Source organism: Notothenia rossii (genome assembly GCF_949606895.1).
Source record: "Notothenia rossii genome assembly, chromosome: 7".
Classification (NCBI taxonomy): Eukaryota; Metazoa; Chordata; class Actinopteri; order Perciformes; family Nototheniidae; genus Notothenia; species Notothenia rossii.
This window is the reverse complement of record NC_136905.1, coordinates 67,138,656-67,165,591: the sequence shown is the minus strand read 5'-3', so window position 1 is coordinate 67,165,591 and position 26,936 is coordinate 67,138,656. Positions and strand designations below refer to the sequence as shown.

At 40.0% G+C, this 26,936-nt stretch overlaps 1 protein-coding gene across 1 annotated transcript; it reads right to left on the bottom strand.

Moving 5' to 3' along the window:
- Positions 1 to 735: 735 nt before the first annotated feature.
- On the bottom strand, positions 736 to 25,563 carry plcb2 (phospholipase C, beta 2). Its single transcript, XM_079692238.1, has 32 exons — positions 25,352 to 25,563; positions 25,036 to 25,113; positions 24,296 to 24,364; positions 22,854 to 22,994; positions 22,384 to 22,463; positions 22,217 to 22,270; positions 22,065 to 22,140; positions 21,740 to 21,840; positions 21,174 to 21,334; positions 20,928 to 21,074; positions 20,674 to 20,831; positions 19,199 to 19,281; positions 18,937 to 19,021; positions 17,852 to 18,065; positions 17,680 to 17,762; positions 17,504 to 17,600; positions 17,317 to 17,401; positions 17,051 to 17,175; positions 16,598 to 16,749; positions 11,258 to 11,422; positions 10,186 to 10,285; positions 9,905 to 10,009; positions 9,675 to 9,739; positions 9,426 to 9,516; positions 8,854 to 9,300; positions 7,741 to 7,924; positions 7,065 to 7,206; positions 5,646 to 5,710; positions 4,837 to 4,890; positions 4,633 to 4,690; positions 2,715 to 2,798; positions 736 to 1,580 (listed from the first exon to the last, which is right to left on the bottom strand). The coding sequence occupies exons 1-32, from the start codon at positions 25,433 to 25,435 to the stop codon at positions 1,410 to 1,412; spliced, it is 3,804 nt and encodes a 1,267-aa protein (XP_079548364.1). The 5' UTR covers positions 25,436 to 25,563; the 3' UTR covers positions 736 to 1,409.
- Positions 25,564 to 26,936: the final 1,373 nt, after the last annotated feature.

The following is a 26,936-nucleotide window of genomic DNA, read 5'->3' as shown; positions in this document are numbered from 1 at the left end:
TCAGTGTGTGTGATTGAGAAGCACTTCCGTTCACTGGCTCTCCGTTCAGTGTCAGTGAGCAGCCAAGTGTTGCCTGGTGGCAAAGATCCTGCTCAGGCCATCCCTCTCCAGCTGGTATGAGACCGAGCTGCCGGAGCGTTCTTGGTCTTATGTAAGATTATCAGCCCGGTGATTCACGACTGACTGGTTTCACACTCTAAAGCTCACAGTTCATCTGTGCTGTGTATGAGGTGGCAGGACTCTCAGGCACAGGCTGTGTCTCCCAGACGTGGTTTGTCCAGACCCTCCACCCTGACAGATTGCTTTGGGCATTGAGTCAGATAAAAGCTGCCCATTAATAAAATGCATGCATGTGTGTAAACATTTAGAGAAAGTGGATTGAGCTGAAATATTGCTGAAACTGCCAATTACTTGATGTATACATAATTAAAATGTTGTATGTAAATCTAATGTCTGTTTCAGACACCTGAATAGCTAGCTGGAGTGCTCTGATATCAAATTAAATGCTGCGGCATCTTCAACTCATTTCACAGAATTGCCAATAAGACAATATGAATATTATTAACAACAAGGGAATTGAATTGTATCCAGGCAGTGAACAAAGATGCTCCAATGCAGATGAACCAAAATCTGGATGCTGTTAAAATCATTAAAAACAGTGCTAGAAATACTTTAACTTATTTCAACATCATATGACCAATAATAATTAAATAAATAAATAAATGAAAAACACACTTGTACAGTGCAAAGTAGAGTTTATTAAGAACTATTCATCACAATAAATAATAAATATTAAAATGTTTAGTGCAGAGGGAACATTGATGTAATGCTGCTGCCTGTTTCAATTTCCATGACTCTGCAGCACTTTGTCACCCAGTTAAAAAGTAAATGTAGTGTTTTTCTGCAAATCCTTTTTAACAACTGCAACGTACCAACATCTAGTGATTGCTTAGCTGTTGCTTCATGAAGTATCACACACCATGTGCTGAAGCGTGACAGACTCATTGTCTCAATTCAGCCTGCAGACTTTGATAACCCATTTTTCTCGCTACATTAATTTCTATTTTTTAACTAATTTAGAGAACACTGAGGAGATGATGTGAGCCAAAGATAATGCTTTTATTTATGGGCTTTCTTCTGGAAGTTATCTGTCTCTCCTGTAGGTTATTTCCATTGGTTAAGAGCAACACAAATAAAGAGCTTGACAGGAAAGCACACAAACATCATTATGGCCAAATGACTGTTAAAAGAGCCCTCTATGATTAGTACCTCTAAATAGAAAGTTCACACAGAGCTAATTTAATCTTCTAATGTTCTAGACTGTAGGTTATGTAACAGATTTCAAGAAGATGTACAAAATAACAGTGAGGAGAGGGTTACACTAAAGGGTCAGGGATCCAAAGGCACATCTAACCCAGGAAAACGTCTCCATAGAAGCCCTCTCCCTCCACCTTCTTGTTTCCATCCTGGTCCACCAGCTCAGGGAAGTGGCCCCCCACGCAGACATTGACAGCCTCCTTGACCTCTGCAGGCAGAGACCTCAGTTTCTGATCGTGCTCCTTCAGGGCCTCCTGATTGAGCTGCACACAGGGGCCAAAGGTTAGTTTGACTGATGACAGGTTCATAGTATCTTTTCTCTGACAGGTGCGCATGATAATCCTGAGAGTATGGATGTGTATGTTGGCACCAGTGAGAGTAAAGATCAATGCTCAACCTCAGACTAAGAAACTTGATTTAACCCAGTGGATTGATTTAAAACAAATGAGTGACGATAAGCTATAGTTGCGGTATCTAATATTGAAGCATTGTGGAAATTGCATTTACGAAAAACTCGCAATCAAGGATGTTGATACTTATACAAATATCATCTTAAATGTTGAAGAAAAACGGTATCCCCATTTGTCCCTTGATCTCGAAACGCGTTTTTGAATTCCTCCTAATACTCCTCTCAATATAAAAAAACTCTATTTGTAAGCTAATACTATTGGTGAGACATAAGAACACAGCATCCATCTGGTGCACGCACGTCAATGTCTAAACTATCTAACACCTCTTTTCTCAAAAGTGACTGCCAAGATTTCCCTTTGCGCTTTGACATCATTTACAGCGGTGGCTCACTCTTCACTTTCTCAATCGCCTTAAACGAATGCGTCACCGTGAAACGTTACGTATGATCACAAAGTGTACAGATGGCCAAGGATGACAATGAATTTTTGACTTTGCTTGTATTAATAACATTGTGTCCCCTTTTGAAAGGAGTATTCCACCAGAAACTCAGGAATGAAATATTCTTTTTGAATGGAAGAGTCAGTGACTAAATCGAATAAACTGTGATGGTTATTTCTTGCTTAGGTTGTAATGTTTTATGATTTGTGACTTGTTCACAAAGGGTTTTTAATAAAAATATACCTTGAACTGTGCATGTAAGTTAACATAATTATATTTAAATTGGTCCTGCTGTTGCTCAATGTTCAAATTAATTTAACTAATGTGTTGAATGATTCAATTCCTTGTATGATGACAGCATTTTCACAGAGGAAGCGACTGTACTGTGATGTGATGCTGTTCACCTTTACAGCTACACACAAAATAATGTCTGCATTTTTCTTGTGTCTTGTCTTCATTTGCATATTTGATATTGACGTTATCTAAAACTAACAGAGAGGAATTAAGTTATATTATAATATTGCAATGTTTAATACTGGGGTTTGTACCTGGTTAGTCAGGATCTTGATCTCCTCCAGTGTGGCCGCTTGTTTCTTCATCAGAGCCACTTGCTGCGGGCTGAAATCTGAAGACTGTAACAATACAATAAAGTACAACAAAACTTAAAGCTCCTGAAAAACACGATCGATCTGTGGTGTGAGTCTGTGTGACTGTATGTGCATCGAGGGAGAGATCAAGACATGTCTATAAGCAGTTCTGCTCATGTTTCCCTTTGTGTGTGTCTGTATGTATATGTAGATGTGAATGCACCCATGGGATGCAACCTGAGCAACAGAATCAATACAGTTAGATCTCAACAGGTTGGACTTGTCCAGTTTGGTAACACAGCCATTATTGCCCAGGGCAACTCAATACAGAGGCAGTGTTGGTTAACTGCACCATCCCATTTAGGAAAAGCGCATTCAGCCAGGCAGTCTTTTCATTCCAAGCATCCCATCAATGGAATTCAATACCACAACCAATAAGAGAATCCTCATCCTACTACACATTCAAGCACAGTATTAAAAAGTGGCTCATTGAAAACCAACAGTGTCAGCACTGATGTGTGGGTGTAGGTGTTAGTATGAGTGTGTATTGTAAATGTTTTATTTATTATTATGACTTGCTCTTATCTGTATTCAGTGATGTCATCTATTGTAAATATGTACAATGGTATAACAATGTCGTGGTATTTTTATTATTGCTTTTAGGATGTCTATCACCATCTGGCAAAGGGACTATCGATGAAAACTAGCCTTTTGGCTAATTTGAGTACTTTTACATGTTTTTAATATGTTGATTAATAAATAAGATAAATAAATCAATTCAATTCAATTAAACTAAGGAATTGTTTAATACATAGTTGCTGTAATTAATGGGCTAATGCTGATTCAGTTAATCAAAATGAGCTGCTCGAGGTGCAGGTAAGGTCCAGATGGAGTCGATCAGAGAGGACCAGAGTGAAAGGGCCAGGTCTTTAACCCAGACACAGCCGGTCTGAATCTTGATGAGACAACAGAGGAACAAGAGCAGATCCCAGTGAGTCATCGACCACACATGGATTAGCCTGCTCCCTGAAAACAGCTTGTGAGTAATGGACAAGCCTGGCCTATGGAAAAGGCCCGCTGCCCTTTACTCAGTGTGTAAAATAGTGTGCGTTTGTGTGTCACGGTGTGGGTGAAAAGGTGTGTCTGCTCACAAGCGTATAAACAAACACAAGTGTGGTATGTGAAGATGTGTGAAGAGAAAGCGCTGAAACATCCATGTATTGTTAGACGCATTCTGCCTCTTTATAACCATAGTTATACTGTTGAATAGATAGTAGAAAATGGTTGTTTTCGGTGCTCATCCATAGTTAATGAACTACCTACAAAAGATGGCGCTTACCAAGTTGATGTACTGCTTTGGACTGAGGCAGTAGCAAAACATATTAATGCCATCTCAAAGAAAGGCCCCTTTTATTAATTAGTTTGTTGTATTGTGTGACTGGATTTTTAAAGGGTTAGTTTGGATTCATCAAAGTCATACAATAACACAAATGAACTGACAGTAGACCAGCATCTCTGGTGTCATCTGAGGTAAAATAATGTTTTTTGACAGAAGAGTTTAATGGATCTGAAGAGAGCCTAGATAACAGCTTCAGAGTCCTGTTAGAGAAGGCTGTTTGATGGGAAATATTCTAAATATAGTGACCCTTAAACTGATTTAGATTTTCTTAGGTGGGCCTTGCTTGCTCTGGCATTAGTACTCCTGTCCTCTAAGTAACTAGGTAAGCTGGTAGGTAGATTTCTTTGTACCTCTGGACAGATCAAGGCTAGTTGTTTTCCTCTGTTTCCAGTCTTTTTAAACTTTGAATAAATCATTAAATTATACTTGCTCAAAACATCTTAATCTGCTCATTTAAACTCAATTTAAAAGGTGACTTACTGCAGAATCAGACGGACTAGGCTCATCCAACACCTCCACGCTCATTGCCCTTTTCAGCCTTAGGGAAAATAATCAATCATTTCAATGAAACCTCTTGCACATATTGTAAATATGTATGTACAAAAGGATGTAGCATGGTAAGAGGCATAGCAATTAATGCAAATACACAAAGTAACTGAAGGCAAGATCATGCTCTGCACTCACTTTGATTTGGACAGAGATTTGGAGAGTGTTTTCTTCTTATTCTCTTTGGTTTCACTGCAAACAAAGGCAAAGAGAGAAATGAGAACTCCTGGTTGATTGAAATTCTAAAAGAATGTCCCCATAAACAACCTTTTCCCTTCATGCACAAGTTCCCAGGCTGTGAGTCTCTGAGGTGACCTTTTCCTGACAGTGACGGGAGGGCTTGAATGTAAGGTTATAGTGTTTGTTGGCAGGTAGATTATGAAGGCTGCCTGAGCTTCCCTACTGCTGTTTAAACACCTGTTGGACAATGCTTCTAATAATAATGTGTCCTGAGATAACCATCTGCCTGCTGGAGACTGGGGATAACACACACACACACACACACACACACACACACACACACACACACACACACACACACACACACACACACACACACACACACACACACACACACACACACACACACACACACACACACACACACACACACACACACACACACACACACACACACACACACACACACACACACACACACACACACACACACACACACACACACACACACACACACACACACACACACACACACATTCAGAACACAATAAGCCGGCCAAGGACTTTGGAAGACCCACGCCTTGAGGTGATCTATTCATTATTCAATGGTCTTTTACTTTGCAAAATGTCAAAGATTTTACCTCAGATGACTCAAACACAGTGTGTCACACTAAAATCTCAAGGCACAGATTGGACAGACTCAGCAAAGCCCTCTGCACTCTCTGTGGGTACAGCATGTCCCAAATGTGTTGTATGTGTGCTCACACCTCTCCAGGGTCTTCAGTTCAATGTCGTGTCTCTCTGTGGCCATCTCCAACAGTTTGGCCAGTCTCTGTCACAAAAGAAGAAGCAAGTGACACAATGACAGTCGAGAGAAAGCTGGAAAATGAGGCTTCAGTAGCTCTAAATAACAACGTCCATGCTGTGTTTGAACTAAAGTTCACCCCTCTCTGTTCATTTCCATGAACTTTGGCTTGAAGTTTAATGAGAGCACTTTGCTGTGACCTGTATGCAGGATAGCGACTCTAACATTGTTTCACAGCACCGCTACAGTACGTTCTACACTCTGTTTAATGAGGTGGCAATCCTTAAGAAAATCACCTGAATGACCCCTTGGTTAATGCAGATCCTGGGACTGGTATATAATCAATAGAGCATCTAAAGTACTGGCTGCTTGCCCGTTGTCTCAGGCACACAACAGGTAGAGAGAGGTAAGATGAGGTGCTTCAGGAGAGATTCGAATGCATCCTCAGTGGTGTAAATAAATCCTATTTTTGGGATGAATCCTAAAGACAGTCAGGAGATGATTATAAGGATGGTTGGCACATGAGAAAATGGAAGCGGATCTTGACTTTCAGGGACCCATTTAAAAATCTTCATACATGGATGAAATGTAAATAAAAAAAAGACATTGTTGATCTGTCCAAGATTATAGTAGATCAAATTATGTTTTACTCTCCAACTGTGAAAAAAATGCCATACATTCTTGCAAGAAATGTGAACATAACTTGACAAATAGCTAATGTTTTCTCCTAATAGAATCCAACATGAACGTTTTTTCTACATTATTAGAGGTGATAAAAATGATTTGCATCATTATCTTGAATTAAAGGAAATGCGTTCAACCATAAGACAAAATCCTGTCAAGCATCAGTGTGATTCAATTGTGTTTTAGCCAGACAAGATAGAGCATTATATTTTGATAGCCACTGTATTTGGTAGCCATTTAGCTACTAAGGTGGCGCTTGTGGATGAAAACAAATATATATACTGTAGGGAATTGTAATCTTTAACTATGCATTATATACTTTTGAAGGGGAAACTCTTATCTTGGTAATTAAGTATTAAAAGTGATATGGCAAAGTTGTTTGTCTAACTTTGCTTATTTACATGTCGACCATTAACAGATGAACCTATCAAGCTTTTCATCTGCTAAGAGCTCCACCACAATAAAAGCTAACTTTTGGGGCTCGCTTGTTTGTTTCTACAGCTTTTTCATTGAACACCGAAAACCAAAAAAGTAGGCCGTAAAATCAAAACAATGAGCTGAAAGATTATAAATCACTTTGTAGAGCACAGAGGAGCAGCGAAGTCAACAAAATGAGTTTATTATTATCTGATGTCTTGCTATTATGAGTGAGGCCTTTCATATTATACATAGTCAATTGACCGCTCGTTTTACTTACCTCTGTAGCATACTGCTCTTTCTTCTTCTTCAGCTGATCGCTCTGCTCCGTCCACAGTGCTTGCAGCTCCACCTGCATTTTGTCCTTCTGCTCCTGCACGCGCTCCGTCTTCACGCTGGAGTCAGAGGTGTTTCCCCCTCCCCTGGAGGAAACACAACATGATGCAACATAACAACACATATGGAATGGGAATAGATTATCGGCTAACAGCCACTATCCCTCCAAGTACGGAAATTGAATGTACAAAAGAGTGTTTACTGCAAATCCTGTCCAGCAAAGCACATTTGGCTTTGAAAGGTTAGTGTCTAGGTCGGTGCACAAAAAGCACTGCGGCCCATGTTCATTTATCGTTCTCTTCCTCCTCTAATATTCTACTTCAGCTGAAAAAAACACATTAGCCGAGGAATATTCTCTTTGCTTCTAAATCTAATCTCATTTATATCATTGACCAAAACAACAACAACTTCATTAGTAGGTCAGTCTGTTAATATGCTGTTGAAGGCCCGGCTACTTTGTGAGAAACAGAACAGCCTTCGGTAAACATCAACAATTGGACACATGGATCAAAGTATTCAGAAATCATTTCAAGACTACCCTCTGTGAACCAACTCTATATAATCTTCTTTGCAAACCTTTTACCTCACACATTATTTCAGTAAAGAATGAATCCCCTTACTCGTTCTTCTTCACTGAGGCCTTCTTCTTGATGGCCTTGAAGGAGTCAGAGTATTTCTGAATCAGTTCATCTCCTTTCTTCTGATATTTCTTTTCTGCGTCTTTCAAGTCTTTCTCCTGCCGCTTGACGACCTTCAGATAGTTCTTGTGTTGTGTCAGTTCTTCAGTAGTCACAGTCGACGGCTCTGCAGTATAAACAAACAGGGCTCTGTGATTGATAATCCTCCTTTTACTGTCGGCAGTGGATATGCATTTTTGTAATAGATTTATCAAACAAAAAACCTCTAAATACTTCCTCTACTGTAGGGGTGTCCAAACTACGGCCCTCAGCTAATTAAAAAAGTATAATGAAATATGGCCCACAAATGAAACTTGTGCTTGTAATATATAGTACTTCTTAAATATATATGTAACACAAACATATATAATACCCTATTCATGTGTTAATAAGCTCACTTTTCAAATAAATTCAGACAATTGAAGTTGAAAACATTTCAAACAAATCTTAGTTGATAAAAAAAAGCCCAATAACTTAATTACATAACAATCTTGAAATCTGCCCTTCATATTTCCTCTTCATAAGTATCTGAAGCTTCTGTTTTAAATAATGAGCTGCCAACAAAATAAATGAAACCCTGATGTAAGCTGTGATGTAAAAAAAAATGATTATGAAGGGCAGACCATCTATTTCTATTTATTTAGTTTGTTTTTAGAAAGGAGCAGGTCATATAAGATTTGTTTCTTCTCCCTGCTCCTTTTCGCTCAATGGTGTGTTTGTACTAGAGACATGTTTTGTTGGCAATTATTGTACATTGAGTTTTGCGTACCATGAGCGGGACAAATACAAATGAAATTAAATGTAGGCTGTTGTGTTTGTTAAAGCATTTTCAAGTATCAAGCATCATTTATTTGATTGATTTTGATAACTTATATCTTAACTTATGAGGCAATATACCTCACCTCTAGTGAGCGGCCCAGCCCTTCGTATATTTCTCTGTATGTGGCCCTCAGTGAAAAAAGTCTGGACACCCCTGCTCTAATGGATCTGTATCTACGGTGCACTGATACAATGGAAACTATGGTGAGTGCAGTCAATTAAGCACTTTGGTGTTACCTTCACTGCATGTCGGGGGCAGAGATGAGTCAACTGACCCGGCAGACTCCAGGGATGCACTGGCTGGAGAGGGCAAGGCCACAACAGCCGGCTCGACAGCAGCACTGGCTGATTCTGTGGCTGATTCTGTGGCTGGTTTATCGTCTGAAGCGGGCTCAGGGTTCGTACTGGAGTCGTTCACCTCAGTGGTTTCAGGGCAGGCCTCTGGCTCTGGAACTGCTTCCTCCTCAGGGGAAGGAGCGGCTTCAGGAAGGATCACCACGTCCGGGGCTGCAGCTTCAGCAGGAAGGGTCTCAGGAGTTTGAAGAGGTTCTGCTTCGGGTTGTGGAGTTTCTGACTTGATCTCAGCTTCTTCTTTAGCAACCTCTTCTGTCTTTGACTCCGGGGGGGACTGAGATGATTCGTCATTGGTTTCAACTGCAGGGGTTGGTTCGGGCGTTGCCTTTTCTGGAAAGCGTTCAAGTATAGCTCCTTAATTAAGCACTGAAGAGCAACTATGAAATCATTTTTAAAGCTTAGTATAGTTTTTATAAATAAACTCTGAGCTGCGTCACAATCACAAGCGTCATTACCTTCAGCGGGGGTCTCATTTTCCTTAGCTTTATCTGTGGGGGTTTGGACCGCAAGAGGCATTTCATAGGGAGAAATGAAGTTGGAAGAAGACTGCATGGGCAAAAAAATGTCAGGAATATCAAAATGTAACAAGGCTGGTCATCATCCAAGAAGAGTATTAATGTTAATGATTTAAGGGAGAACTGGGGACATCCTGGTATATTTCACTAAATGAAATTAAAGTTTCCATTAGCTCATTTTTTCGTTACCTCCTTAGGGGTCTTAGTTGTCTTCTCTGTTCCCTTTGTTGGGTTGAACAAGGCGTCTGTGAAATCTGAGGTAAGATAAGATGTGTCAATAATTTACATTTAAACCAAAACTACTTAAATGCTATGAAGCTTCACACAACCAAACTAAATAAGTCTTATCACTAACAACATGTATTCAATAGCAGCGTAGGATTTTCTTTTGCAGATGCCCAAAGCAAAAGGCCAAGCACCTGCGAAGGCAGCAGGGATGTAGTCTTTGACCTCAATGTATACAAAGAGAGCAGGCAGAGTGAGTGGCATGTTGCTCTCACTGCGCAGGCAGATGTGATGGAAACCTGCAGGTCATAAAACAAACCTCCGTGAATTTATACAACAAGAAAAAAACTGCAGCTCCTCTGTTCCAGAAGCTGTCTAAACGTGTTCTGAGGGCTCGTATGACTCATTGGAGTATTAACTTATGTAGATCAGAGGGAACATGAAGTGAGGTTTTTCTATTCTCAGTTTCTCTCACCTGATTGGATGGCATCCAGTGGGATGATCCTGTGTCCCAAGAATTTACCGTTCTCCTCGTGGACCACAATTCTTAGAGAGGCCATTTCTGGGAGAAGGATCTGTGCATAATAACAACAACACATATATTAAAACCAACAGCAGAAAAAACACAGTGACGTAATGGCTGAGGAAGATACAAAATCCTACCTGTGCTAGCTAATGTCCATGTAATATAAATACCATTCTGTAATGCAATAAATACTACAAATCAAACTTGTCGATAATTAAAAAGATTAATCAATGACCTCACAATATTAGACAGTCCAATATGATATATCATGCCATATCTGTGAACATGGAGAAAAAACTGAGGATGTAAATTGTATTTGAATAAAGAAATAGTGGCTCAACAACAGAGCGAGTAATCTTCTAATCTAAAGGAAATAGCAAAGTGTTTTCTTTATCTATGAATATTTGTCCTACTGTTTTTCACACGGGAATAGCTCGATCCCTTTTCTGTTAATGGTATATCCTCCAGAACATAAACTATTCCTTACATCCAAAAACAAAACGTTTACAATTTTTGCTGTTTCTACGTCAATGCTAGGATATATTTACCAAAATGTTTTCAAATCTATATTTCGTCGGATATTACATGTGACTTGAATACAAACGGGTGTCTCTTTTAAGATGTACAGATCCCTTCCATTTGATCCCGTTTTAATATTTTGCTGTTTCTATCATTGGTGTACATTAAGATGTTTTAAATGATCATTCTCAATGTCTGACAGGTGTTTCATTGTTTAGCAATGACTGACGGTTCAATGTGATTTCCTGCTGGTTGAAGTCACAGTAATTGGTGATTGCATTGAGTTGTTAACTAAAGGCTCCTTAGGAAGAGCTTGTATCATCTGTGCGTAATGATGAATGGCCGGATGATCCAAAATGTCGTTTATTGCCAAAAAGATGATCAGGCAACTTTATTGAATGATTTGTTTCAGAGAGTGACCTTGTCTTCTTTATGGTATACTAGCTTAGATAAACACATTAAAGCACATCGTTAGGTGCATATTTTAAAAATCTTGACACACCTTCTCAAAAACAAAAGGCTCCTCATTCCACACTGGGTTGATGGCATTGGGTGTGGTTGTCCACTTGGTGCGATATTTCTTCTTGGGGTCTCCGGGCAGCCCGATCACCTCCACCTCCACTCCCGTTTTCACGCTCTTGTCAGACAGAAACTGGCCCGAGTAGATCTAGTGAGGCAGGTGAGTTTAATACGTTATTTGACGAAAGACATGTGAGAATATACAGTGGGGCAAAAAAGTATTTATTCAGCCACCAATTGTGCAAGTTCTCCCACTTAAAAAAAGATGAGAGAGGCCTGTAATTTTCATCCTAGGTATACCTCAACTATGAGAGACAAAATGAGAAAAAAAAGATCCAGAAAATCACATTGTCTGATTTTTAAAGAATTGATTTGCAAATTATGGTGGAAAATAAGTATTTGGTCAATAACAAAAGTTCATCTCAATACTTTGTTATATACCCTTTGTTGGCAATGACAGAGGTCAAACGTTTTCTGTAAGTCTTCACAAGGTTTTCACACACTGTTGCTGGTATTTTGGCCCATTCCTCCATGCAGATCTCCTCTAGAGCAGTGATGTTTTGGGGCTGTCGCTGGGCAACATGGACTTTCAACTCCCTCCAAAGATTTTGTATGTGGTTGAGATCTGGAGACTGGCTAGGCCACTCCAGGACCTTGAAATGCTTCTTACGAAGCCACTCCTTCGTTGCCCGGGCGGTGTGTCTGGGATCATTGTCATGCTGAAAGACCCAGCCACGTTTCATCTTCAATGCCCTTGCTGATGGAAGGAGGTTGTCACTCAAAATCTCACGATACATGGCCCCATTCATTCTTTCCTTTACACGGATCAGTCGTCCTGGTCCCTTTGCAGAAAAACAGCCCCAAAGCATGATGTTTCCACCCCCATGTTTCACAGTAGGTATGGTGTTCTTTGGATGCAACTCAGCATTCTTTCTCCTCCAAACACGTCTAGTTGAGTTTTTAACAAAAAGTTCTATTTTGGTTTCATCTGACCATATGACATTCTCCCAATCCTCTTCTGGATCATCTAAATGCTCTCTAGCAAACTTCAGACGGGCCTGGACATGTACTGGCTTAAGCAGGGGGACACGTCTGGCACTGCAGGATTTGAGTGCCTGGCGGCGTAGTGTGTTACTGATGGTAGCCTTTGTTACTTTGGTCCCAGGTCTCTGCAGGTCATTGACTGCGTCCCCCCGTGTGGTTCTGGGATTTTTGCTCACCGTTCTTGTGATCATTTTGACCCCACAGGGTGAGATCTTGCGTGGAGCCCCAGATCGAGGGAGATTATCAGTGGTCTTGTATGTCTTTCATTTTCTAATAATTGCTCCCACAGTTGATTTCTTCACACCAAGCTGCTTACCTATTGCAGATGCAGTCTTCCCAGCCTGGTGCAGGTCTACAATTTTGTTTCTGGTGTCCTTTGACAGCTCTTTGGTCTCGGCCATAGTGGAGTTTGGAGTGTGACTGTTTGAGGTTGTGGACAGGTGTCTTTTATACTGATAACGAGTTCAAACAGGTGCCATTAATATAGTTAACAAGTGGAGGACAGAGGAGGCTCTTAAAGAAGAAGTTACAGGTCTGTGAGAGCCAGAAATCTTGTTTGTTTGTAGGTGACCAAATACTTATTTTCCACCATAATTTGCAAATAAATTCTTTAAAAATCAGACAATGTGATTTTCTGGATTTTTTTTTCTCATTTTGTCTCTCATAGTTGAGGTATACCTAGGATGAAAATTACAGGCCTCTCTCATCTTTTTAAGTGGGAGAACTTTCACAATTAGTGGCTGACTAAATACTTTTTTGCCCCACTGTATGTGGATGTGTCCTGTTGTGTGAACCCGTGTTCAGGACACTGTGGGTATAAATATAGCACAGCTTTTTCACCCATGCAGAGTCTGCTGAATACCAGGAACCATATATCAGCCTCAGCAGGAAGCTTGTATTATTACAGACTGTTCATCTACACAGAAACACAGAAACAGACGCAGGCTTCACAAGGCTATTAAGGCTAATTTAGAGCTCAATTTAGAAGTGCAATAACAGCTCAGAGCTATGCACACATTGCACCAGTTTCCATGCAACGCGGCACCATAAATGATGCAGCATAAATGTGTGAAAATGTTTCATTTTTTTTAAAAGTAGCAGATAGTTTGCACAGATATTAAAGGTCACCTATTATGCAAAATCCCCTTTTTCATGTCTTTTATACATAAACATGTGTCCCCTCTGTGTAAAGGGATTCTGAAAGTTTCAGGAACAAAGATTTGCTCACTTTTTGATGATGATCAGATTTTGGCCACTTTATGATGTCATAACAATTGTTTGGCTTGTTTAACCATTAGCCAATCACCAACCAAGGTAACCCCCCCCCCCCCACTTTATCACCTGAAACTCCTCCTAGAGCACCATTGTGTTCTTTTTAAAATTAGACTCTGTTGCTCCTTTGAAAAAGAAGAAAATAAAACAACATAGATTAGCTCCATGGCATAATGCCGAAACCCGCAAAATAAAGCAAAAGTCGAGACAACTTGAAAGGATATGGCGTTCCACTAAACTTGAAGAATCTCGTTTAATTTGGCATATTACTCTCAATGAATATAAGAAAGCACTGCGTAAAGCGAGAGCAGCATACTACTCTTCATTAATAGATGAGAATAAGAATAATGCAAGATTTCTTTTCAGCACTGTAGCCAGGCTGACAGAGAGCCACAGCTCGACTGAGCCTTCTATTCCCATAGCACTCAGTAGTAATGATTTTATGTGCTTTTTTAACGATAAAATTGTTACTCTTAGAAACAAAATCAATGACCTCTTGCCTTTGACCAGTATAGTGTTATCAACAGCTCCCGGAAACGTAAGTTCTAATATTACACTAGATAGTAAACTAGAATGCTTTTCAGCCATAAACCTTGAACAATTAAATTCAATGATTCTCTCTTCTAAACCATCAACGTGTATCTTAGACCCAATTCCAACTAAGCTGTTAAAAGAAGTTTTTCCATTAATTAGCACTTCTTTATTAAATATTATGAATATGTCTTTATTATCAGGCTATGTTCCACAATCATTCAAAGTAGCAGTGATAAAACCGCTTCTTAAAAAGCATAACCTCAATCCAGAGGTTTTAGCCAACTATAGACCTATTTCTAATCTTCCGTTCCTCTCAAAAATTCTTGAGAAAGCAGTCGCAAAACAGATGTGTGATTACTTAAAAAACTATGATTTATTTGAAGATTTTCAATCTGGCTTTAGAACACATCATAGCACAGAGACAGCTCTGGTTAAAGTCAAAAAGGACATTCTAATAGCCTCTGACAAGGGACTTGTCTCTATTCTTGTCTTGCTCGATCTTAGTGCTGCATTTGATACTATCAACCATGATATCCTATTGCAAAGACTAGAGCACTTAGTTGGCATACAGGGAACTGCTTTAGGCTGGTTTAGGTCCTATCTATCTGAACGCTCTCAGTTTGTACGTGTCAACGATGAATCTTCCATGCAAACCAAAGTTAGCCATGGAGTGCCACAGGGCTCAGTGCTTGGACCTATTTTGTTCACCCTATATATGCTTCCGTTAGGCAATATTATAAGGAATCATTCTGTAAACTTTCATTGTTATGCGGATGATACTCAACTATATTTATCAATCAAGCCTGATGAAATTAATCATCTAAATAAAATTCAAGACTGCCTCAAGGACTTAAAAACGTGGATGACCTTAAATTTTTTGATGTTAAACACGACCAAAACTGAAGTTATTGTACTTGGCCCGAAGAATCTACGAAACAAATTATCTAAAGATATATTAACTATGGATGGCATTAATTTGGCCTCCAGTGAGACTGTAAGGAATCTTGGTGTTATATTTGATCAGGATTTATCCTTTAACACCCACATAAAATCAATTTCAAGGACCGCCTACTTCCATCTACGTAACATTGCAAAAATCAGGCATATCTTGCCTCAAAACGATGCAGAGAAACTAGTCCATGCATTTGTTACTTCAAGGCTGGATTATTGTAACTCCTTATTATCAGGGTGTACCAAGAAGTCAGTCAAGTCGCTTCAGCTGATTCAAAATGCTGCAGCTCGTGTACTAACCAGAGTTAGGAAAAGGGACCACATTACTCCTGTTCTGGCTGCCTTACACTGGCTCCCTATAGAACACAGGATAGAATTTAAAATTCTTCTTCTCGCCTACAAAGCCCTTAATGGGCAGGCGCCATCTTACCTTAAATAACTCATTATACCCTACTGTCCTACTAGGGCATTGCGTTCCAAGAATGCAGGGTTGTTGGTTGTTCCTAGAGTCTCTAAAAGTACAATGGGAGCCAGAGCCTTTTCTTATCAAGCTCCACTTTTGTGGAATCAGCTTCCAGTTTGTGTTCGGACGGCAGACACCCTATCCGTTTTTAAGAGTGCGCTTAAGACCTTCCTTTTTGATAAAGCCTATAGTTAGGGCTGATTAGATTCAGCCCCTAGTTTGGCTGATATAGGCTTAGTTTGTCGGGGGACATCTTACTTCTTCCTTCTCTCTGTCTATACCTGTGTACTCTCATGTTCCGATTAACCCAGCTTCCCCAAATTTCTTTCTTTTTGGTGTCTATATACGCCGGGATCCGGAGTCATGGATGATCCTGCGGTCCTGTGTCATGGATTGCGAGTCCTGGATCTTGAGTCGTGGCTGTGGTCCTGGATCATAAGTCCTGGATGGATATCCTCGTGGATTCATCTTCTTATTATACACACATGCATTTCCAAACATTTGGGCTACCTATGTTGCAAATGTATTATCTTTTCAATTTATACAAGGCATCTATTGCACGTCTGTCCGTCCTGGGAGAGGGATCCCTCCTCTGTTGCTCTCCCTGAGGTTTCTCCCATTTTTCCCTTTAAACTGTGGGGTTTTCTCTGGAAGTTTTTCCTTGTACGATGTGAGGGTCTAAGGACAGAGGGTGTCGTATTGTCATACTGATATTCTGTACAAACTGTGAAGTCCACTGAGACAAATGTAACATTTGTGATATTGGGCTATATAAATAAACATTGATTGATTGATTGATTAACCAAATATCTCTCAGAGGGGCTCCTTATTTTCATCTAAAGTAACAGACAGAGAATCAGCACTTTTGAAACAGGGCTGAAACAGAGGGGATTATGGGATGCTACGATGATCTGTTTGGTATTTCCAGCCAAACACTTCAGAGACATGTTTTGTATATATCTGAGACCTATAATATGAAAAAGAGTATAACAGGAGACCTTTAAGATCTGTATGCCATTCACAGCACAGGGATTGTAAAAGTGAGTACTGTGAACCTGCCTTTATGGTAAGTGTGCTCGCCACAACTGTGTCAATTCTGTCACAGAAAGGGTCAAACTTCTTGTCACTGCGACGAAGTACGTCGTGCTTGAGCAGGTAGCCCGTTCTGCCGTTGAATTCAAACAGAGCCATGTTCAGCTGCATTGGGAAATCTGAAAGTAAGACACAAACACAACAGCCAATTCATGCCCTCTCTCATCAGTGCAAGGAGGAGCAGAGAGCATTCGGGGTGCAAAGCAGATCTGAGGCTAGTGCAGCACAAAGAGGTGCAACACTGACCTGCTGTGGTGGAAAACAGAAGCTCAGGTTCAAAATAAATATAACAAACGTTTTTTTTACATGTCAGACTGAAGTGGGGATTAAAAGAGACTGTGAATGGTTAAATCCCCTCATGTAGGGCAACACATTTATGTCATTTTAGGTGGTTTTCATTGCAAAAGTGTGCATTTCTACCCATTGTCTGGTAGTTGAGCGCCACCATCTGGCAGCCTACATTCCAAAAAGGCTGCGGGCTGTAATTGGATGAGTCCATTCTCGTTCCTTTGGGGTAAATCCTGCTCATCTGCCTCTTGTTGTATCTGTAAAGATGGTTCAGGAAGTTTTATGTCTGTGTATTTGTACCAGGATAGCATACATATTTGGTCAACATTTGAATATAATTCAGCCTTTTTTAACACAGGTTATCATAATTTAGAGCATCTGCAGCACTCTAAGGATACTCGACAAATTCGGTACTTGTCTTGGAAATCATCGCCTCCCCTCTGGTCTCCACAAAAGATGAGATGACGTAACTCTTGTTTTTCTCTGCCAAGGGAGAAAATAATTACATAACTCTGATTTTGATGTGTGAAGTATATGTTGTCAAATCTATTTTGGAGGAGATTTATAGACCAAAGACAGACATACTCCTGGCATTGTCAAAGGAGATGAATTTAGTGGGCTGGATGTAGTTGACGATGGATGACATCGCCTCATATGCTGTGACTTCCTGTCCAGCTGTGCCCTGTGGGGGATGGACAGAAAGTCATTATGAGCTTCTTTTAATGGAAGATGTATAAACTATCATTGCAACCACACTGTACCTCATCTGATGTCTTCATTTTCTCCTCATCCTGTTCCTCTGTCTCCTCTTGCTCCTCTGCGTCCTCCACAGCTGCGTCCCCCTCTGGTTAAAACATATAAACACAATGTCAGTGAGTAAAACCAAACAGGCCTTTTTTTTTTTAGGGCTATCTGATTTGGCTTGAGGTCAACCTGTGTTCTCCTGGGTGGTGGGTGCTGTGTTGGTGGGATCCTGGGAAGTGGTGTTTGGGTCCTGGGTGGGTGCAGCTGCGGTCGTGGTTTGGTCAGTAGCTGTTGTGCTGGGTTTCTTAGCCTGGGTCGGCTTTTCATGACTTTCCTTCTTGTTCTTGATGAGGACTTTACCCATGAGCTCAGAGGGGCTGGGGATCTGTTGGCCTGGCATCAGCTGCATAGTGCGGACAAACAGAAAGAAGGCGGGTAAAATGCTGGTTCAGGGTACTGTGTTTGGGTGTGTGCAGGAAAAAGACCTTAAATCGATATTCTCCACTCACTCTTTGGAGAAAAACTATTTATTTCATGACCAGGGAAGGCTTTAAAATTGTACAATTAAACACAAACATGTAGATTTATTATCTCGTACACCCAAAAGCCTACTTGAAGAGGGTGCCGAATGAAGAACATCAACTTTTCTTTAAACTTATCAAACAGTTTTTAGGCAGAAAAACATTAGAATCACAATAACGGATTATCTTGCACAATAACTCTGGGTATTTAAATGTTTTGTTAGGGAGCTTGGGTTGGTGGGAGTTTGAGTCATGAATTCAGCATTTCTTAAACCCAGGCTACGGCCCTGATTTGATTTGAAATTGGGAAAAATGTCCTTTCTTTGACTGTGAGGAAGACACACATGTACACACATGTACACACATGTACGCACATGTACACACACACACACACACACACACACACACACACACACACACACACACACACACACACACACACACACACACACACACACGCACACACACACACACACACACACACACACACACACAGCTTAGAGGAGGTGAACAGGCTGTTAAAAATAAATCAGCTGGATGAGTACAGGAGCCTTAGGGGGACATGTCTAGCAGAAAGAAGAAAAAGATGAAACTTAAACTTTATTGCCTTCATGACAAAAACACTCAGTGTACCGGAATAACACTTTATCTAATTTATCACCAAACTCTTCTGTTTAACAAACCCCTCTATATTTATAAACGTTATCTAGCTGTATTATTTTTGACAGAGATCTGTGTCAGCAGTGCACTCACGGGGTATTTGTCCAGCGGATCTGTTAGCAGGGCATCACCAAATATGGTTTTGCAATAGTCTGCCATCTTCTCCTGCTGTTTCACCCTGGAACAAAGTAACAATACTTGGTGAGATCTGCGGTTCTACTGCCAGAACTAAAAGCTCAAGTACATCCTCGATATGCACAATCAATATTCCATTTGGGATAATGGCATTATAATACTATTACATTGAGTTAATAACATTAAAGGGCATGAATTCATAGAAAAACTCAGGTCTTACGAGTCGACGTGGTTCTCGAATGAGAGGATTATGGGATACGGTGAGGTCTTGAAGGCACTTTCAGCGATGGCCTCAATCACATCCTGCCATTAAAGAGATATTTATAATGCACGTAACTTACATTTTATTTAAATTAGAACATGATTAAAGTCACACTGGGAAAGAGCTTTAAAAAACGTACAAAAATAAGCTAAAGCATAGCAGCAAACAGCATTTATAGAATGGTACAAATCATGAAAAAAGCAAAAAAGCATGAGACAAGCAGACTGAGCTCATGATGACTATTCTTCCCAAACATGAAGAGAGAAGACATGACAGACTGCAGAGCATCCGCTTCTGTGAAGAGGCCCTAAAGTCAGCTCCAAACCTTCACATCTACAGGCTGACGGTAAACTAAACTGAGGTGTTGTGTCCCGGCCCCTGGGAATGTCGAGCTCCGACTGCCCTTACATGGAAGTGTTGAGAGTAAGAGGATGACAGGATGGCCTGCGTGTGTGTGTGTTGTGTGTGTGTGTGTGTGTGTGTGTGTGTGTGTGTGTGTGTGTGTGTGTGTGTGTGTGTGTGTGTGTGTGTGTGTGTGTGTGTGTGTGTGTGTGTGTGTGTACCTTCAAACTATTTTGCTCTTTCATGTGCATGAATATAAGGATAATTTAAAGGCTTTTATGATATCCATGACACATTGTTGCACTTAGGTCCCGACATGCTTCTGGTGAGTGTTTACACGGAGATGTTATATTTAGTAATGCAAATTGTGCTCACAGGAAACTGGGAGTTGGCCATTTACGAGAAAAGTTCCAAGATGTATGAGAGATAGCAGAAAGGAAATACTCAGTGGAAGTGAGGAGGGCTCACACAAAAAGCGTTCTGCCCTGAAAAAGTCTACAGTTCTTCATTTTCTGTTTCAAAAGTAGACACTGCTCCAATGTACATCAAAGTTTTACATAAAATGTATAATGTTATTTAGAAATAATTTGTTATTTTTTTAAAAGCAAGTGTTGTCTATATGGAATGATGAATTTTAACTCGAGTCTATGATAAACATTTATAGTCATAATTATTTGTTTATTGCATTTCTTTAAAGCAGGAAGTTTATGCAATGAAAAGAAGATCCAGGCTTCGGTAGGTCAAAAGAAACATACATTTAGTCCCACAAGAAATCTGGTAAGGCTTCTTGTTGTTATCATGGCCTATGTTTTTTATCTGGCTTTTTCTTTCCTGTTTTATCAGTATAATTTGTAAGGCTTTTTTTGCGGAATAAAGTTGTATTTATTTTTCTCATATCATTGCTTTTGATTGTTTTTGTTTATTTTCATCTTCTCCTTGTTGAGCACTTTGGCCTGCATCTTTTCATGAAATGTGCTATACAAATAAAGTTTAAACTAATGTCTGAAAGGGAGACAAAACATTGCCAATATGTCAAATATTAGAATTGTAAAAGACCCCACTGGAGACGCCCCAAAATGATGAGTCATCACCTTGAAGAGGATCTCAGTTGTCATGGTGAAGCCGTGAGTAATGATGGGCTCTTCATCTAGAGGTTTGCCCTTCCAGCAGTCCAGCTCCAGACAGCGGCAGCCGGACAGCAGACACTGACGGTACATCTCTGGAGAGGAGACGCCAGAGAACTGACCGGCTGCAGGGGGACGGACAGGAAGTCTTAGGAAACATCGCCTAAATAATCCTCAGGTGCACATTTGTGTTTAGCTTGGACAAAAGTGGTGTATTTGACCTGTGAGGTACGTGTTGTGGGAAGACTTGACGAAGTAGTGCGGTATGGGTTGGGTCATGTCCTGATTCTTGGCCAACTTGTCCTGCATGACGACAGTTGTCTCTGGCCCCATCAGGAAGAATAGGAGACCCTCGGGGGTAATCAGACCTGCAGATAAACAAGAGAGATGCATTCAAGGATTCAAAACAAAATTACAAATGCTTCATCAAGCCTGCATGCATAAAAAATACCATCAATCAATCTCACTTCTGTTTGAATTAGTGGCGACGGGTTCGTATTTGTCCATCAGAACCTTGACCTGGTCCGGTCTCAGACGTGGATACAGCTCCTCGTTGAGCCGGGAGTCCCTCTGCTTCTCGTTGAGGAACTTGGTGAAGTTCTCCTTCGTCATGATGGGTTTGTTGGAGCTGCGGGGCACAGTGAAGGTGTAACAATCACATAAGTGTTGCATGTCATTTTAACATAAGCCGTTATTTTTGCTTTATGCTGCCAAATTTGCATATGTAGAAAAGCAAGAATCTGGCTTCATAACTAACTGAGCCTTTTCGAATAGGATTATTTAGATGCAACCCAAAAGGCTTTACAAAAAAAAGCAAAATGATGAGGATAAGACAATCATGACAAAATGTAGTTGTTTTGTTGAAAACTTGCGAAAGTCTCAAATCTTTTTTAACTAATTATAAGATTAATATGTATTATTTGAGCTACAGTAGGTGTGTATTAATAAAAACGTTTGGATATATGATGATAAACAGAGGATTATTCAGCAATATCAGCAGATAATCAGCGAAGCAAGGAAGAGGTTGACTCACTAACAAGTGAAGATCTCATAGATCTCAGGCCGAGGGCAGAGGTTTGTCAGAAAGGCCCTGAAGGCAGTCTCAGTAAAGACGTCAGGCTTCATGCTGTCATACTGAAATAAAAAAAACATGTTAACTACATCATTTCAAAATATGGTAATTTCTTCATCAAACTATCTAAACCACACTTTCAATACTTATGCAGAAGCCTGAGTTTGTCACATAAATAACAGTCAAAATCCACAACAAACAGAAGGCATTATCAGGAGAAGTGACAAAAAGTGCAGTAAAACTTCAGAGACTGAACCAACCCACAAGAATGTCAACATTTTCTAACCTTTCCCTTAGGGAGGTGTGCTGCTGCTAAGGCACTTTCCACCCTCTTCTTATCTGCAGGGAACATCTTGTGTACACTGAAAAAACCACAGTGAAACATTGAGTAGGAAATCTAGAGTACAAACTACTTCTGTTTGTCGAACTGTAACCTACTTTTTCACTGGGATCTTGCCATCCTTGTTGGTGTGAAGAGAAATGCGGACGTATCTAAGATCCAGCACACACATACCATTAACACATGACTGTCATACATGGTGAAATGAATTGATGCTGTGTTCGCAGTAAATTATACACGCAGAACTGTTGTGAAGTTCACTTACATTTTCTCCAGGAAGACTAGTCTGCAGGAATTGTTTCTTGCAGCGTTGTAGGCTATTGCAAGTATCTCATTTGCCCAGTTCTGATATGCATTTAATTACAAATACAAACAGGCATATTACATCCGATATCAAGATGAAATGTGCTTGAAATGTCATTATAAATGATTTTTAAATGGACAAACATATCACCACTAGAGGGCATTAATATAATAACAACACAGGAAATGAGAGAGATGAATGATGCATTTAAACAAATCTCAATTGTTATTTCATTACAGTTGAGGAAATCCGGTCATTGGAGTCATAAAGTCCAATAAAGACTTAAGGGGAGACGGAAGGCGCCGTATTTGGAGGAAGTAAAGGCTCAATGTGTAACAAGTAATGGCCTGTAACTGTGTTTGAACAATCAGAGAAAGAGAGGATTGTGAACAGCTGGAGGATGGACACACACACTATCAGGGGCTTATTACCTGTGTCACCTTCTCCTTAGAGGCAAAGAAGTTATGATAGGTCAGATTCACCGTGTCAGGACCTGAGACCAGGGTCAGAGTTTTGGCGAGGTGGTTGCTGTCGGGGAAGTCCATGTTGAACACATTGCGAACCTTGCTGTGCTTTGAAAGGCAAAAAACAGAGAAGATCATAACCAATACATCACATTGGCTCAAAACACATAGTGTAATTCCTAAAGAAACACATGACCCACAAACAATCATTTGTATATCAATTGCTTACCTTGCTAAGGTTTTAAGAACATGCCATGGTGTAGGGAGAATACTCTTGAAGAATTGAAGTAAATGGTGGCCATGTTTAACATCCTACTATTTTATGCACTTGGACAATATGAGTGTGTAAATGTTATAGTGAATGGTATGTGTTTGGAAATACATTTGGATTATACAGCATGAGTTCTATAAGATTTTGTTAATCAGTTTTCCTCTGATAAACGCAACCTCCATTTACTTCAATTCATTCATAATTTCCTCTGATTTTACTTCATGGAGGCATGACATACATTTCATGAGCAATTGATATGCAAAAGGGTCATAATATGGGTGATAAATACTTTGAGCTGGTCATTCCTCATGTGTTCGCCCTGTTTGCTTTAAGAAGTAAAATCGTGTCTGCAGCATTTGTTCTCTGGTAGTTTGTTTGCAGGCAAATTTGCTGGCCAAGACATGCAAACATATGCACACGACACAAAGAGAAACACACTCATGTACAACACAAACAGGAGGAAGAACACCAGAGCATTGCTGTAGGTGCTACCTTCTTGTTTCTGCAACTTTACAATCAAACACTTCTTTGGTACTTTCAGAAGTTCAGAGCTAACGTCAGCGCTGCAGCCGCTGTCCCCAAAAAATCTGCTCTGGGGCCCCGGGGGAAAATATGTGCTTTCAATAGCAACACGAATGGGATGATGCATTTTTCTGTGTGCGCTCTCCCTGAGGGGAACACTTTACAAATGTCCCCTCTGAACCCTCAGTGAGGGATGACGATGGCTGTGTGATGCTACTATCTGTGGAGACCAGCGAGGAGCGGAACAAATAATACAGCTGTTAGATTTCCAAAAAAAAAACTTCACTCAGAGAAATCTCAGATCATGACTCTTTGTGTGTGTGTGTGTGTGTGTGTGTGTGTGTGTGTGTGTGTGTGTGTGTGTGTGTGTGTGTGTGTGTGTGTGTGTGTGTGTGTGTGTGTGTGTGTGTGTGTCTTTATTTGTTTGTATATGTGTGTGTGTTTCTGTAGAAGGCGGGCAGCATGGGCGCCGAAGTCCATTGCTGTTTTTGCAATGCAAATATGCCATTAATACTAGTGGGCAAATTAAGGGCTTGACACCATTTACATGTCTGCACAGATTCTTACATAAGGCCCACAGCAGAGATATTACATTAAAAATTAATAATACACTCACTTTGGGAAGTTTTGCATATTTTCCTGTTCTGGTATCTCTGACAGTAGCAACATCCAGGAACGTCGTCTCCTAGAAACAAGAAGAAGAAGTATTTTCATTCAACATGTACAAGTCCAAATATGGATTCAGATACAACTCATGTTTTGTCAAACTGCAACAAATATGGGATTGGCTTTGTTTGTGCGGAGAATATTAAGACTGCATTGTCAAAACATTCCGTATACATTACTGCCTTTTCGTACACATTTCCAACAAATGCTTTTAAGTCAACCGCAGAACATAATTGGGCCCAAACAGGCACACAGGAGACATTTATTTAATTGGCTTCACTGGTTTAGTAATGTGGTAGAAACCACATGGGGCCTAAATGAGAGAGAGACCAAAAAAGAAAGACAGGAATGATAGAGACAAGGAGAGAGATTAAGCTTTCCTCTTCATCAAATGCATCACAGTGCAGTTGCAGAATGGTGAGCCCACATCAGCACCGATCAATAATCTCCACAAGAAGCTTGGACCTGATTGCAGCTCTTAGCTATCTCACAGCTTTGGCAGACACAATCAAATACACATTACACAGATGTGGATTATTTGAAACATGACCACCTCTATTGATGGGTTGGGTTTGCATGAAACACAAAAAAGCCATTTCATTTATATTAGCCACGGAATTGGAGTCAACACTTTGACATTTTGTGCAAGGGCATTTTTGTTCTTTTTTGTAGACCCTGGATATTGATTACCTTGCTTTGGTTGACCCAGTAAACATAAAAACCTTTGGGATCCATCTTCATGGTGACAGGAAAGGTCTTTGTGGAGTCCTGGATGGAGGCAAGGCAATTAGCGTTCCAACATTTTGGACATTTATTGATTTGATTTATCATTCATGATGTAGGACTATTTTTCATACAACATCAGTGTATAAAGTTATTGTAGGATTTAAATTAAACTCACATCACTCAAAAGGTAATGAAAAATAAAAAGGCACATATTAGCATGATATTTTGGTATCAAATTATACAGCTCAGATTTTAAGATTTTTTTGAAATGTTAACTCACCTCAGACCACTTCGTGAATCTCTCTCCTTTCACCAAGTAGTCTTTGACCTCTGGATGCTCCAGAAAGTGTCTTTTCTTATTCATTTTGTCGTTCTACTTTGAGTCTTATGACAGCTCAATGCTACAACTGATCCACCATGGTCTTAACCATTGACTAGCTTATCCCTCCGTCGGAATTCAAAAGATAAACTAGTGGAGTTTAGTGCACAGCCTCCGAGAGCACCCGGGGCACACCCTGAAAAATATGCATTGCAAATTAGGTTTGCAAAAAACACGAATCCCAACTAAAGGTGAAAGTGCCGAATGTCAAACCCTAGATTGAGCAGTATCTGTTGACAGTATTTGAAAAAAAGCTAATCATAAACAGTAAATTCACCTGAATTACTAAAAGAAACCATCTCATTGTTTGTATTTTGTTTGATATTTCTATTTTTCCCTGTGGCAAGGGAGGAGAATGGATTTTTGCATGTGTTGCTTATAGCAATATGTAAACATAGTTATTATTAGAGTTATGATGGAATGATAAAATAGCCATTTATAAATAGTGGTAAGGCATCATTTCATAATAGTTCACATAAAAAAGTGTCTATACTCTTTGTTGTATCAGTCTTATGCCTCATCACATGGTAAGCTGTATAATGTGTGTTATTGAGCTGATGCCAAGTTCAGGAAAAGTTCAGAGAAGGCCTCAGGTTATAAAAACAGTTAACCTTTGTTTGTTAACTACTCCTAAGGATGTCATGAGATGATGACTTTTCAACATATACAAGTATAGCTTTCAGAGAGAAAAACATGTGACATTTGTGTGGTAGGCTGCATGATAAAACGTGTGTGCATTAAACATGCTTAGGGAAAATGTGTGTGTGTTCATTGCAGTGGCTATATATATTGTGTATGATTGTTGCTACTGTCGGGGGGCATTTCCGCGATTGGCTGCTGTGGCAGCAGGTGATGTACTTCTCATTATTGTTTGGTTTGTTGCAACAACTAAATAATAATTACTGATCAGCTATATCTGTGTTTGTGCTTTATTGATTCCTCTCTGTTTCATTCTTTCCTGTTGTGAGTGCTAAATCGCCACAGCAACTTCCCAGCCCAGGCAGATACTTAACCTTGAGTTGCTCCCGATGGCATGGCCAACAGTGTGTGAATGTTAGGTCCTAGAGTAAGGTACACTGCTCTGTATGAATGGGTGTGAATGGGTGAATGACATGTAGTATGTAAAGCACTTTGAGGGGTCTTAAAAACTGGATAAAGCGCTATATAAGTACAATCCATTTACCATTGACCATTTATACTGTGGCTTGAGTAACCAAGACTTTTTATGGAAAGAGATGCCTCCGTTGTATTGAGGTGGAAGCAGATTTCTCACACATGTCTTAAAACCTGGCAGACATATCAATAAAAAGCATGGGTAGGGCTAGGCACCACTGGGGATAAGTGAGAAAATGTTTTTGGTGTATTTAGGGTGAACCCACCCTTTAATAAGTGATTTTCACACTTCCACAGTCATTTTAAATTGCCATTTGCTGTCAGCCTTTTTTTTTAACAGAATGACAAAAACTGAGTCTGCTTTGTTTTTATC